Source organism: Tachypleus tridentatus, chromosome 7 (assembly GCF_004210375.1).
Source record: "Tachypleus tridentatus isolate NWPU-2018 chromosome 7, ASM421037v1, whole genome shotgun sequence".
Lineage (NCBI taxonomy): Eukaryota > Metazoa > Arthropoda > Merostomata > Xiphosura > Limulidae > Tachypleus > Tachypleus tridentatus.
Window position 1 is genome coordinate 97,534,840 of NC_134831.1, and position 13,533 is coordinate 97,548,372.

At 32.7% G+C, this 13,533-nt stretch overlaps 1 protein-coding gene across 4 annotated transcripts; it reads left to right on the forward strand.

The window, feature by feature from the left end:
• Positions 1-959: 959 nt before the first annotated feature.
• LOC143256259 (uncharacterized) lies at positions 960-9,591 on the forward strand. Of its 4 annotated transcripts, none has more exons than XM_076513224.1 (4): positions 960-1,088; positions 1,763-1,946; positions 4,888-4,983; positions 9,355-9,591. In XM_076513224.1, the coding sequence occupies exons 2-4, from the start codon at positions 1,775-1,777 to the stop codon at positions 9,429-9,431; spliced, it is 345 nt and encodes a 114-aa protein (XP_076369339.1). In that variant the 5' UTR covers positions 960-1,088; positions 1,763-1,774; the 3' UTR covers positions 9,432-9,591. The 4 variants fall into 4 exon arrangements, with proteins under 4 accessions (XP_076369339.1, XP_076369341.1, XP_076369340.1 ...); XM_076513226.1 differs by having other exon boundaries at positions 1,079-1,289; XM_076513225.1 differs by having other exon boundaries at positions 1,079-1,257.
• Positions 9,592-13,533: the final 3,942 nt, after the last annotated feature.

Below are 13,533 nucleotides of genomic sequence, written 5' to 3' on the forward strand. Positions count from 1 at the left end.
ATTTCTATTATAAAGAGGAATTATCTGATTTACAGTTCAGAGAATCTGCTTTTATCTCACAATATCACAAATTTAAACCAATCAGTGAGAAATGAGCTATTAAAATAATTTGTAATACGATTTAAAATCATAGAAATAAAACAATTATTTTATCATTAATTGTTTGTTTTTGGAATTTTGCACAAAACTACTCGAGGGCTATCTGTGCTAGCCGTCCCTAATTTAGCAGTGTAAGACCAGAGGGAAGGCAGCTAGTCATCACCACCCACCGCCAACTCTTGAGCGACTCTTTTACCAACAAATAGTGGGATTGACCGTCACATTACAACGCCCCCACGGCTGAAAGGGCGAGCATGTTTAGCGCGACGGGGATGCGAACCCTCAGATTACGAGTCGCACGCCTTAATGCGCTTGGCCATGCCGGGCCATTTATTATTAATACTTTGCACTTTTCGTTTTACCAGACAATCCAAAAACATATCAAACAATAGAAACCATCACAACAGTAATTACAGGACTAGAATAATTTCGATAAAGTAAACCAGAATTCAGAATGAACTTTAAAATGACAGCACGTACTTTAAGTAAGATCGAAAATTTGATAGAAATGCTGGAAAAGTAGGAAGATGATTGAAAAGAAATAAACAGAACGGGAAACAGAACATTCATACAAAATCAAAAAAGGAAGAGGGAAGAAGTTAAGAGAAGACCCAGAAAAACAAGAAACGAGATTTAAAGATGAAATGATATTAGAAATCAACGTGATTAAACTCAACATATAGTATTCCAAATAAATTGTACGGAGGGATTATAAAATAAAACAGCGATAGAGATTATTTTCAGCTGAGACTATTTTATTTAAAGTGATTTTTGATTTAGTTTAAACATACACACAACAACTGTTTCTAGTTACAAACCATATAAAATAAAAAATGAATTTATTAAACATTACGAATAGAACAGTACTGGGAGCATCAAATTCGCATCTTTTTGGCAAAATTGGTAATTGCAAAAGCGCCTTCTAGCAGTTAATCGCAAAGTAAATTTAAATAGTAGCCGAATAGATTGATCCAGATTTAGTGAGAGAGGTAACATGAGTATTTTGTGTGTTTGATGTAATATTTCAGTGTATCATCAACTATTAATTTTATAATAATCGAAGTGTTTTTTTTTTTATATTAGGGTTGATGTTAAGTATTTAAAATGAAAACTCGGGTTGACAATTCTTGGGTTTTCTAAATTTGTTGCACTTTTCAAGTAAGAATACGTCAAAGTAACGGATAATTTCGGTATTACATGCTAGTAATAGTAATACTTTTGAGTAAGAAAGTCCTAAGAATAGAAAGTCGACCTATTACTAATGCAACAAAGCACTGTTGTAACGTTACGCAAAGTACGGATTTTAAGTTAAAGTTTCAGTCTTTTTTCCGTTTTTGTTTTATTAGTTCAGTATTTATTATAATACACAATAGAAATCTACAGATAGTAGATATTATCTACTTATTGCATATAATTTTATGTATATGTTCAAAAGTACATTTGGACCACCGTTAACAGTTACTAGATTTTTAATATAATTAAAAATATATATGGGGAAAAAAAGCTTATAAACTGGCATTAGAAGTTGAAAATTTCTATTAACGTTCATAAATTAAATAAAACAATTCCTAGAGAACAACAATTTTTAATTTAAATTTAATACACGTACAAAATTACTGTAAATCTACAAGTCGTGAAACATTGTATTATTATTTTTGCATAGTTTCGATACACCATGCGTTACGTTGCTGCCTATCTTCTGTCGGTTCTTGGGGGAAACAAAAATCCTTCATCTGAGGATATTGAAAAAATATTAGGAAGTGTGGGTATTGAGGCAGAAAAACAAAAACTTGACAAGGTTATTAAAGAACTGAAAGGAAAAGATGTAAAGGAAGTGATGGAACAAGGTTGGTTTAAATATCTTTTGTTTGAACTAAAGAGCTAGTCAGTGGACTAAGCACTTGCATGGGCAGCCTGCATCCAGAACTAATATTTTACAGTATTTGGCTCTTAATTTAGTTAACTTCATGATGTTGCCTCTTAAAGTTTAGAAAAATGCTTAAAATTCACTGTTAAACTGCCATATTGTTCCTGTTTAAGAATGTTTGTTCTCTCTTTGAATGAGCAAATTTTGTGTATTAGGATAGCAAATATCTTGACTTTCAATGTTGAAAGAAGTTGAGTTTCTCTGTTCTCTTTCAAAGTAAGATATGACATTCAGTTTTTAAATTATTACAAGTTGTATTCTACTCAAATATCTCATTTAATAATTTATTATGATCACATTTAATATGCAAACCTCTTTAGAACTTAGGAGACTTATCATGCATTCTTGTATAGTCAGGAAAAAAAATGACCAGTAGTATAGTCCAAGTAATTTCTGTCATTATTTGGTATATCCAAACTCACCATTTTAAGTTTTTGTACTGTAATTGTGAGATTAACTTAACCTAGGAGGGGCCTAAGAAATATTGATAACATTTGATAGAGGAATGTGGGTAGAACCCCCAGAGGTCCAGTTTAAATCAATGAGCAACTAGATAAAGGTTTGAGTTTAAAGGTCATTCCAGTTTCTAATACTTTAAGTTGTCACCATACAAAGAAAATGTTTAATACTGGAAGTAACAGAGGCTCATTTGCTGATACCTATCATTATATATACAGAGTGCATGACATATGATGTTTACAAAAAGCCTAAGGGTACTCTATACATTTCTCATATAGTGGTGGCACTTGTGTGTTGTTTGAAATTATTAATATGAACAATTTGTTTCTGTATTGTTTCAACTATTTGTTTTACTTCATTCTATAAAGATTCAAGTATCTGCAGTTAGTATATTTATTTTAAGACAGAAGTAATTCCCTTCTGACTAGAATTTTGATGCTAACATAAATTTTAGAACCAAGCTGTGCTATTACCTAGACTTGGAAGAAATCCACAGTGAATGAAGCCCTTTTCATCTCTTCAATTCTGCCAGTTTAAAGAAACTTACACTTCTTGTAACTAATTTCACACAAGCCAGGTAACTTTATGTTATCCTGTTTTCAGACTCCAACTTTAAAGAGAGAGCAATCGTCATGTATCTGTTTTTTTACCCTTAAACACAGCATGATCTTAGTTATTCATTTCATAACAAATATTGTTTTTTCAAGATTATTATGTCACATCATTAAAATGCCTTAAGTTATTTTAGATTTACCTACACTTAACTGATGTTACATTTTTATATTTTCCACATGACACGGTAATATATATAAAACTAAAGTTGACTTGTTTTAGCTTTAAAATATTGATGGTTTTGGACTCTCATAAAATATCATAAAGCTTATTTCATATGGCACCATTCTGAGATTATTTTAATCACATGTGTAAAACATAATTATTGTCTTGATACAGGGGTGTAGATTTTTTTACATCTGATGGGGGGGGATGATTTTTGCAACCACTTATGTGGACTGTTCAATTTGCAAATTCGTAATTTCTGATTACGTGAACCTGAAAGCTGTAAACATGCAGTCACAGAGTAATCTTGTTGCCACGATACTTGCATGTATAATTAGGCCTACTGACTGATACTTACAAACTATCGCTTACATCAAAATGTTTAGAAGCACTCTTATATTAAAGATGTACATTTCAGCTACTGAAAAAGCCTACATCTAGGCCTAATTATGTAATTCGATTGGTAAGAACACGAGAATCACAAGAACATACACACAATTTGTAGGCCTGTCATGCAATAAAACAATTCAATAGATGAAACTGTAGGGGAGGATGATTGTATGCACCATACCCCCCACCTAAAATGTTTGGGGGTGTATACCCTCCATCCCCCCAGGATCTACACCCCTGTCTTGATAGCATGTATTACTGAATTTTTATATTTTTATGAGTTTAAGAAGTGAATGGATGTAATGTTTGACAGAATGAGGAATTTGTTTTTAGACCTTTGAACTCTTATACTTAAGTTGTGTTGTTTGCTGGAAAATGGTAACTGTTCAATAGAATTAACCTGAATAATCTCTTGAATGATTTAAATCAAAATAATTTATGACAAGGTTTAACAATAAGAAAACAACTATTTATTCAGTACCCAAAAATAAGTTGCTGAATTCAGACATATTCACAGAAAAAAATTATTAAATAATCTACTTTAAATTAACTTTTCCTGGACTGTTATAACCAAAACTGGACATAGTTAAATGTCTATTATTGAATTTGTTAACTACTAGCACATCATTCTTGTCATCCATGTATTATCTGAAGTTGTACACATGTTATAGGTCATGTCCTGGGTTCAGTCTGTTGTCAGTTTAGGTTTAGTAATGGTATAGGTATGGCTTGAAAGTAATTAAAAACTTATATTCTCGGGTTAAAACAAAACCCCACATCTAGACTCGGTTAAATTCGTCTTTGTTTATGTAAAATGGTGTGTGAAAGTAATTCCAAAATGGAGAAAAAACACATTGTATTAACAACCATATCCTAAGCTTAAATTATGTCATTTTAGGTTTATCAGCACTTGACAATACAAATAAAATTTGGGATAAAAATTCAGATAATTTTCAGATGGTGTTCTTTTTGATGTTCGTCCAGCCCAACTGATGTATTCTAGTATTAAATAAGACTTTTGCTAGAGAAAAGATAACCTGTTGTTAAGTATCTTCAATTTTAAATCTCAAATTTTAAGGTCCTTTCATTTGTAATGTTCTTCCTACAGAATTTGTAACTTGATAGTGTGTTTTATCAGTTAAGTTGTTCACTCATATGAAAGTGTCTTTTTTTTTTATCATTATTCTGTGGTGTTTGCACTAATTCCACTAATGTATCATAAATAAACAAACTAGGAAGATCAAAATTGGCTTCTGTGCCAGTAGGAGGTGGAGTTTCTCCTGCTGTTGGTGTTGCTGCTGATAAGCAAGAAACGACAGAGCCTGCAAAAGGTAGGAGAATGCAGATAAACTGGTTAAACTAATGTGTGTGTGTGTAGACAAAAATTAAGATGTGTTGTGACTGAGAAAAAGTTTATTTTTTAATATCCTTACTGGAAGAAGATGGTCATCCATGTTTTTGTTTCAGAAGGTTTTAATACATATACTATAGTTTACCTATCACACTTAAAAACTCGTTAGGCATAATAAGTGTGAATAGCCGTAACAAGATGCAATTTGTTTGTTTAAGAAGCTTAGTCTATTTAGAGACAAGAACAGACCACTTATATATACAAGTATTTAGTGAAGTGATTGGATATTTCAGTGCCAGTAAAGTTGTTTATTGTTAGATGTGGAAGTTATCACATTCGTTTAGTTACTGGAATGATAAGTGAGGAGATTCTATAAGTGTAAGTTATTTGAACTTACCATCAATCAAGACACTTTGTGTTGAAGTGTTGGCACACTTAAGCCTACAATTACAACTGAAAGTAGCTTGTCGGCAAACATTAAAGAAAAAAATGAAACCAATTTTTACTAAGATATTCAAAAGAATCAACTAAAAGATCGTATACATCACAATACTGTTGTTAAAGTAGGATTACTTTGGTGAAAATAAAGTAGAACTGGGACTGAATTTCAATTTTTAAGATAACCACAAAGTAAGATTGGAAACCTGCTAGAGATGATAAAACAATATAATGAAGAACCAAGAGAAGAAGATATTATATTAAAAAAGGATAAAGAAGATAAGAGATGTAATACTTACAGAAGACTGGGGAGGAGATGAGAGGCATAATACTTAAGAAGACTGGGGAGGAGATGAGAGGCATAATACTTAAGAAGACTGGGGAGGAGATGAGAGGCATAATACTTAAGAAGACTGGGGAGGAGATGAGAGGCATAATACTTAAGAAGACTGGGGAGGAGATGAGAGGCGTAATACTTACAGAAGACTGGGGAGGAGATGAGAGGCGTAATACTTAAGAAGACTGGGGAGGAGATGAGAGGCATAATACTTAAGAAGACTGGGGAGGAGATGAGAGGCATAATACTTAAGAAGACTGGGGAGGAGATGAGAGGCGTAATACTTAAAGAAGGTTTAAAAACAAAAATAAGCTTGATTGAAGAGGAGATTGAAGAAATCAGTTTGAGTTTATAGATGTGATGATGTAAAACATCTGGAAAACAAATTAGTAAATTCAAAACTTGAACCAGTAACAACAACACCTGCATCTGTACCATAATTCCAACCTGAAACGCTGTCTAGTGGAAAATATAATATTACTATCACTATTGCTGTTCCATTTGTAAGTGCAGGGCCTTGCTGGAGTGCTACATCATTACTAAATCCAGTTCTGGAACTTAGCAGTGTTGCTCAGTTAAGTAACCAATGGACTTTGTGAATTTGCCACATGTGACTTATGAAGCTCAATTCGAAATAATTTCCACAGTGACAGGTAGACTATTGAAAAGGATGAATTTTGAAAACATTAAGTTACCTTCTAGCCAATAGCCATAATAGTTATCAAACATTGATAGCATCCTTATCCAACAAAGATGGAGTGACAAACCAGGAAGAAGTATCTAGAGCAATGTTCTGAAATAGAGGGAGGAGAAAAGAAGAGGACTGAGCTAAGCTTGAAGAAGATTTGGGAAGACTTATTCAGTTATCTTTCCTGGATGCTGCATGTAAAATGATGGATTCAAGATATATGAGAATTAGGTTAAACCAAATAAAATCTACATCTTAAAGGAACTTCTGTAATTAGTGTTGGATCTTGAATAATTACAGATATCCCACTAAAGACACCATCTCAAAATTACAGGATCATTGTATTGTAATACTGAAATAAAAACTTCTAATGACAGTCTAGAAGACTAAAAGTGTTAGTTATACAACTTAAAACACAGGTTGGAGGAAGTAAACCTAAGATAGTAGATGGTTTTATCAGGAGCTGCAGACATAACTCTGTAGGGAATAACTCTAAATGATATTAGAAGGAAAATGTTAGCTTTAGGAAGCCTGGTCATTTCAGCCGAGGATCTGATGAGAAATCAAATGATGTTATAGAGACAGTATCCTAAGGGTGAGTTCTTGAGCCCAACCTGATTAAACGAATGACATTGGAAAATGAGAATTAGCTATACATACACTTATGCATAAGCTCAGTTGAAAATCCTCCATTTTACATAAATGAGATGTTTGTAATTTAAAGAAAAGTCCACAGATCTGCAGATGTATTTAGGCATGCAGTATATTGATCAATACAGGTTTTACAGTTCAACTGGCTTGGTAATGGAAGGCTGGATATTTCCTCCAGAGGTGAAGAAAGGAGACGAATTGATGTGAACAGCAGATGTGCATCAATTTCTAAACAGAATAAAGTTGGAATCATCTTGATTATTACATCATTATAGTTAGTCAATGACAAAATTATAACATTGAAATAGAGCTTACAACAAAGAGTATGAAAAATACACTTTACCAAACCTGGAAGGTTAAAATGCTTAGTTATCATGGAGGCATCATGTTAATGATTTAATCTTGAAATGAAAGTGTCCAATTTACAGCTCTGTTCTTTTAACTCTGTGTTCTTTCATTCAAGTACCTTTGAGTGTCTTATTGTTTAATGTATTGAGAAGATAACTTTTTCTTGTGGACATGGTTGCTTGTTGATGGTAAGTTTTTACTCTGAATAATGTAACATGCTTTTCCTTTTATTGCTGAATTTCTCTCAGATTTGAATGAAACTAGTTTACAGTTATGCGAGTCTTAAATTAATCACAGTTTATGCAAGTGATTAACATAAAAAATGTTAGATTTTTTTTTGTAATATTTTTTAATGAAACTTTACAGGTAACTGTGTGCACTTTCCTTTGGTACTATATATGTATTTACATGATCTATCATTAGGACTGAAATGCAAGAACAGTTATATTACAAATAAATAAAACTCCTTTGTTTGATCTAATTCTGATCTAATGTGCTTTCTAGTTGCAAGTAAAAAAACTTTGTTAATCAATTCTAGTGTTAGTAAAGCAGTTAATGTAATATTTGATCAGTGAACACTAATTGAAGTATTTACTTTTGTTTTTACGGGATGTTCTATTATGTAAACACAGGGATGTGCGTACGGTAAGGGGCACCCAGAGCAGGGGTTAATTTTTGGAGCTCTTTTGGTACTTCTATGCTTTCCATGTGATATGCTACTTGATCATATGATCTACTTCTATGCTTTACATGTGATATGCTACTGATCATATGATCTACTTCTATGCTTTACATGTGATATGCTACTGATCATATGATCTGCTTCTATGCTTTACATGTGATATGCTACTGATCATATGATCTGCTTCTATGCTTTACATGTGATATGCTACTGATCATATGATCTGCTTCTGTGCTTTACATGTGATATGCTACTGATCATATGATCTGCTTTTTCCAAATTTAATATTTGTTTTTGTAGAGATCTAAGTGGGGTAGAAAAACATGACTTCACAGACACGGTTTTTAACTTTATCTTTAAAAATATGTCTCTTTTTACGTTTTACTATATCTATTTTTTTATATACTTTTATTTTTCATTTCTTGGGAGCTCTGCCTTTGATTCAGCCCTGAGTCCACAGTTTACTTACCATGTATATTGTAAAATTCAGGGCTGAATAAAATATTTGAGGCACTGCTAGGCCTAATATGCTAGAGGTATGTCTATTGTAACATTACAAAACAAGTATGAACAACTGAAACAGAATGTAACAGAAATACTTTGTAAAGTAACATTTAATTTAGTTTTTCTTTTACTCTAACTAGTTGGGGCTCTGTTAAAGAAGCAAACACTATATATATGTCAATGTTAGATGATCTCTATCTTGTTATTCAATTCATGACCTTATTTAGATGCTGATTGCATGTTCTGCTTTATGGAAAGTGATAACTGACAGAGTTGAATGGCTTAATACTTGGGTCCTTGAAAAAAGTGTGCCCTATTTTAGATCCTTTTAGGTTGCCCTTCTGAAGAAATCCTAGATGGCCAGGTGGTTAAGGTGCTCGACTCATAACCCGAGGGTCACGGATTTGAATGCCCGTCACATCAAACACGCTCCCTTTTTCACCCATGGGGATGTTATAAAGTGACAGTCAATTCTACTATTTGTTGGTAAAAGAGTAGCCCAAGAGTTGGCAGTGGATGGTGGTGACTAGCTGCCTTCCCTCTTGTCTTGCACTGCTAAATTAGGGATGATTAGGACAGATAGCCCTCATGTAGCTTTGCACAAAATTAAAACAACCAACAATAAATCCTAAACTGTTATGCACACTATTGCACATTACTACTGCTATTGATTATATATGAACATATGTTTCTTTTATTACAGTTGAAACAAAGGAAGAAGCTAAGAAAGAAGAATCCGAAAGTTCTGATGAAGACATGGGCTTTGGACTCTTTGATTAAAGTTCTCTTGTTGTTGCTTATTATATATAATTATTTTTAATAGTTTTTAAATGGCTTTCATAAAGTGCAGATTTCTATTGAAAATTGTTTGAAAATCTAGTCGCATTTTATCATGTTTTCTAGTTTTGCTTAACCTGAATAAATACATCTCAAAACTTAATTATTCGTAATTTTAATTAGTTTATTAGAAGTTAAGGTAAACTAGCATTTCATCACGATGTTGAAATGTTTTGTTCTTTCAGAGTAATGTATAATTAATCAATGTTAATGTATTTAAAAAATAAAACTAAGTTAAATGATAAGTAACTTACTAAGCCTAATCACAGAGTTTAAGGTCACAAGAGTTACTGAATTTTGAAATGTTTTAATTTTAGTTTCAGAGCTGTGAAATTATGTTTAAAATGTATGATTAGCTGAATAACTACTGATAATTAGTTATTTCATGGAATAGCATGAGCTGACTACTGGATTTTCTAAAATGAAAGCAGTTATTCCAGTGTTAAAACTGAAAATACCAAAAGCAGAAACTGTTTGTTTCCAGTTAAACATTCATTAGAAAGATTTTCTGACACATTCATATAGTACCTAAATAATGTTTACACTATCTGTCCAGAACTATAACAGACTTTGTCTATATTGTTCAGTTTGTGCTTATTTTCACAGACTCTAAGTCCACCCCAACTTATCTGTCTTAGTTTTACAATGAAAATGATTGCTTTTAATTTATTTAATAAAGCTAAATTTTACGGTTGTAAGATAAATTTTACGAGTCATTAGTTTGCAAAATGTTCATCCCGAATCAGATTTCATCAAATGTCGAGATATTCTGAGCTCAAAGAACTCTGTTTTCAAACCCATTTGCTTAGGTGATAATGTGTTTCTCTGTGTTTGGTGTACTTTGTAAAAAAATAGAAAAGAATAAATACAAATTTAATTTTCTGTCAAACAGTTGTAAAGGGGAAGTTGTATATGGTATCTCATACATTGTTTGTACATAAAAAGATTCTATCATATTCTCTCTCTCAGAGCGGTGCAATAACAATCATTGCAGGCATTATCAGTTACATTCAAGTAATAAATTATCACATGATTAATTATTCTTTAAAAATAGCCGTTAGATTTTGTGTTAAAACTGCTAAAGATTATTTTTACACAGTACAATAGTTAATATATAGTTCAATGAAAATAAATTCATTTCCAGAAATGCAAAAGAAGTACAACATATGATAGTTGGCAAAAATTGTGATTATATGAGATGATCCATTTGCTGAGAAATCAATAACCCGAATCCATGACAACAGTCACTTGATTTCCTTTTTCAGTAAGCCCAGCATGGCCATGTGTTTGTCTCACCAAACATGCTCGTCCTTTCAGTTGTGGGGGCATTATAATGTGACAGTAATCCCACTATTCGTTGGTAAAAGAGTAGCCCAAGAGTTGGCGGTGGGTGGTGATGACAAGCTGTCTTCCCTTTAGTCTTACACTGCTAAATTAGGGACGGCTAGCGCAGATAGCCCTCATGTAGTTTTGCACAAAATTCGAAACAAACCAAGCCTTTTTCAGTGCTTCCAATCTAGCTAGTCTTTCATACAAACAAGTCAACGATGTTAAATGTTGTCAGGTATTCTATGTCTGGTAGTTTTTGACAAACAATTAAAAATGAAGTTACTTGTCAAACCGATTTTGAGCAAATAATATTAATTTGCTGCAACATTTTCTAAATCAAAATTCGCACCTTAAATAACACTGCATTGGGTGATACCTTTTAATGATATATATTGGGTGATACCTTTTAATGATATATATTGGGTGATACCTTTTAATGATATATATTTTAATGATATATATTGGGTGATACCTTTTAATGATATATATTCCAAATATAATTAAACTTTTTGTTTACATTACACCGATAAGTATAGCATGAAATTGTAGCTAATCATATTTTAAGAGTAAGTTTTAGGTTCTTAATTTTGTAAGGCAATACTAAAAAAAATCCCCAATATCTCCTAGTGAGACTTTTTTCTTCAGGCATCCCCCTCTTCATTTATTCACCAACCCTCCAATAAGTATGAAATGTAACATAAATTACTCTAATATCGTCATCGCTCTGGCAGCGCGTAATTTTTGTAGTCTTCAATCTTGTTTGGTTACAAGCTTTGTTTCCACGATAAAATTCTTACGTGATCGGTCAATTTAACCCAGCCTGAACTACTTTACCAGGCGTAGTGTACTACTGTACTACCAATATGTGTTGTCTTTTCAAGATAGCAAAGGATGTAAACACCCTTTAAGAAAACTTTAAAATGAGAATACCGAATTTTTGCAGGACCGCATTACCCGCGTAATACATCTAAAGATTGTGGTGCTTGACATGGTTCCAGATGTATGTTCAACTTTCCAGGAACGCATAACGACGTTTAATTGGGACTCCTTGTAGTTATAGCTTGTAATAAATAAGTAATCTATTAAAATGAAGCTAAATTGTTATTTAGTTAAAACCTGGTAAACTTGAAAACAGATGTCAGTATTGTAAAACGGTCACTTGACCAACCCTCATGTGACTGACCCTTAATCACTGAGCCATACTGACCCAAAAGTGAACAAACTTAAATCATTCAGTAACGAGAACTCGTAACAGCAATATTTCGATTAATTCGTGATGACGAAACACCCACTTGAAGTGATAATGTATTTCAGGACGGCTGGTATAGGTTTTAACACTTTTACTAATAATGCAGTGAACAACGTTTCGACCTTCTTAGGTCATTTTCAGTTAATAAAAAAAGGATTTGTTACCATGAAGATGACTTACGAAGGTCAAAACGCCCTGAGATACAATATTTCGATTAGTTAATTATTTTCTTCAATTTACCTTTTAATCGATCATAGGTAATCGATTAATCACCAAACTATTATCAAATCTCTAATTCTCTTATAGTGGCACAGCGGTATGTCTGCGGATTTATATCGCTAAAAACCGAGTTTCGATACCCGTGGTGAGCAGAACACAGATGGCCCATTGTGTAGATTTGTGGTTAATTACAAACAAAACAAAAACGCATTACTACGATAATAGTTTTATGTTTCCTTTAATAAAACCTTAACTCTACAGTTTCGGACAGTTGTAACAAATTTATGAGCTGTTTTGAAGCAAGAGGTAACCAGAATCGGTAACACGTGTGTAAGTAAATAAAAATAACACAGGTAAAATGTTTAAAAGACAAGCGACAGGAAATACACGATAATGTAAATTTATGGAATTTGAATACAAAATTTTACCGCTCTGTGGGTGGCGGGCTCGAATCCCCGTCGCACCAAACATGCTCACCCTTTCAGTCGTGGGGACAGGTAGCCTTCGTGTTGCTTTGCGCGAAATTCAAAAATAATTTTTTGTTGTTATTGTTCAAAGTAAAATCAGACTACAAAATGAAATAACGTATGACAACTGTTACATAAGATTTAGAAATACTTCTAGGGTATAGTTATCACTTCTCTAAAATCATTAACACTGAACACTATAACTTACGTTATCGAATAAAACAGCCTAGCATTCTGCGTTGGTGATGCATTGTTAATGGTTTCGTATTATTAAGTAAACCTGATTTCCAGAATATTTGAGAAGGTGAAGTTAATACTGTGGTATAGGTAGATATGTGTTGTTCTTTTTTAACTTCTAATTTTAGTAATTTTATATGGTACCCATTTTTTCTCTTGCTACTTAACATAAACGAGTTAAGTACATTTTTTCGATAATATATTCATAATTAATTTAAGCAGTGAAAAATAAGTGGTGTTCGATATATTTTCTTTATTTAAACATAGAAAATAGATTTTGAGTATGGGAACTTTAATCGGATAGTTACATCACAAATGTTAGCATGGCTCGGGCACTATCACATTTAACACCACATCACTGATTATGTGTTTATAAGTTACAGCTATCTTTGTTACAAAACGCCCCTCAGTGGTTCACGGGAAAGTTTGTCACAACGTTATCACTCTGGTTTCAGTAACCACAGTGAGCAGAACAGATAACTCATTGTGTACTTTTGTTCTTAGCAATAAACAAACTTTCCCATGGGAAGACAAAAGTCGTTAT

What these genes read in the sequence shown, in the direction of transcription:
- LOC143256259 (XM_076513223.1), top strand. Translation starts at nt 1,361, where the DNA reads ATGCAACAAAGCACTGTTGTAACGTTACGCAAA. An exon ending in CTGTTGTAACGTTACGCAAA is followed by an intron (nt 1,394 to 1,762) that starts GTACGGATTTTA and finishes ATTTTTGCATAG; the next exon opens with TTTCGATACACCATGCGTTA. An exon ending in AACGACAGAGCCTGCAAAAG is followed by an intron (nt 4,984 to 9,354) that starts GTAGGAGAATGC and finishes CTTTTATTACAG; the next exon opens with TTGAAACAAAGGAAGAAGCT.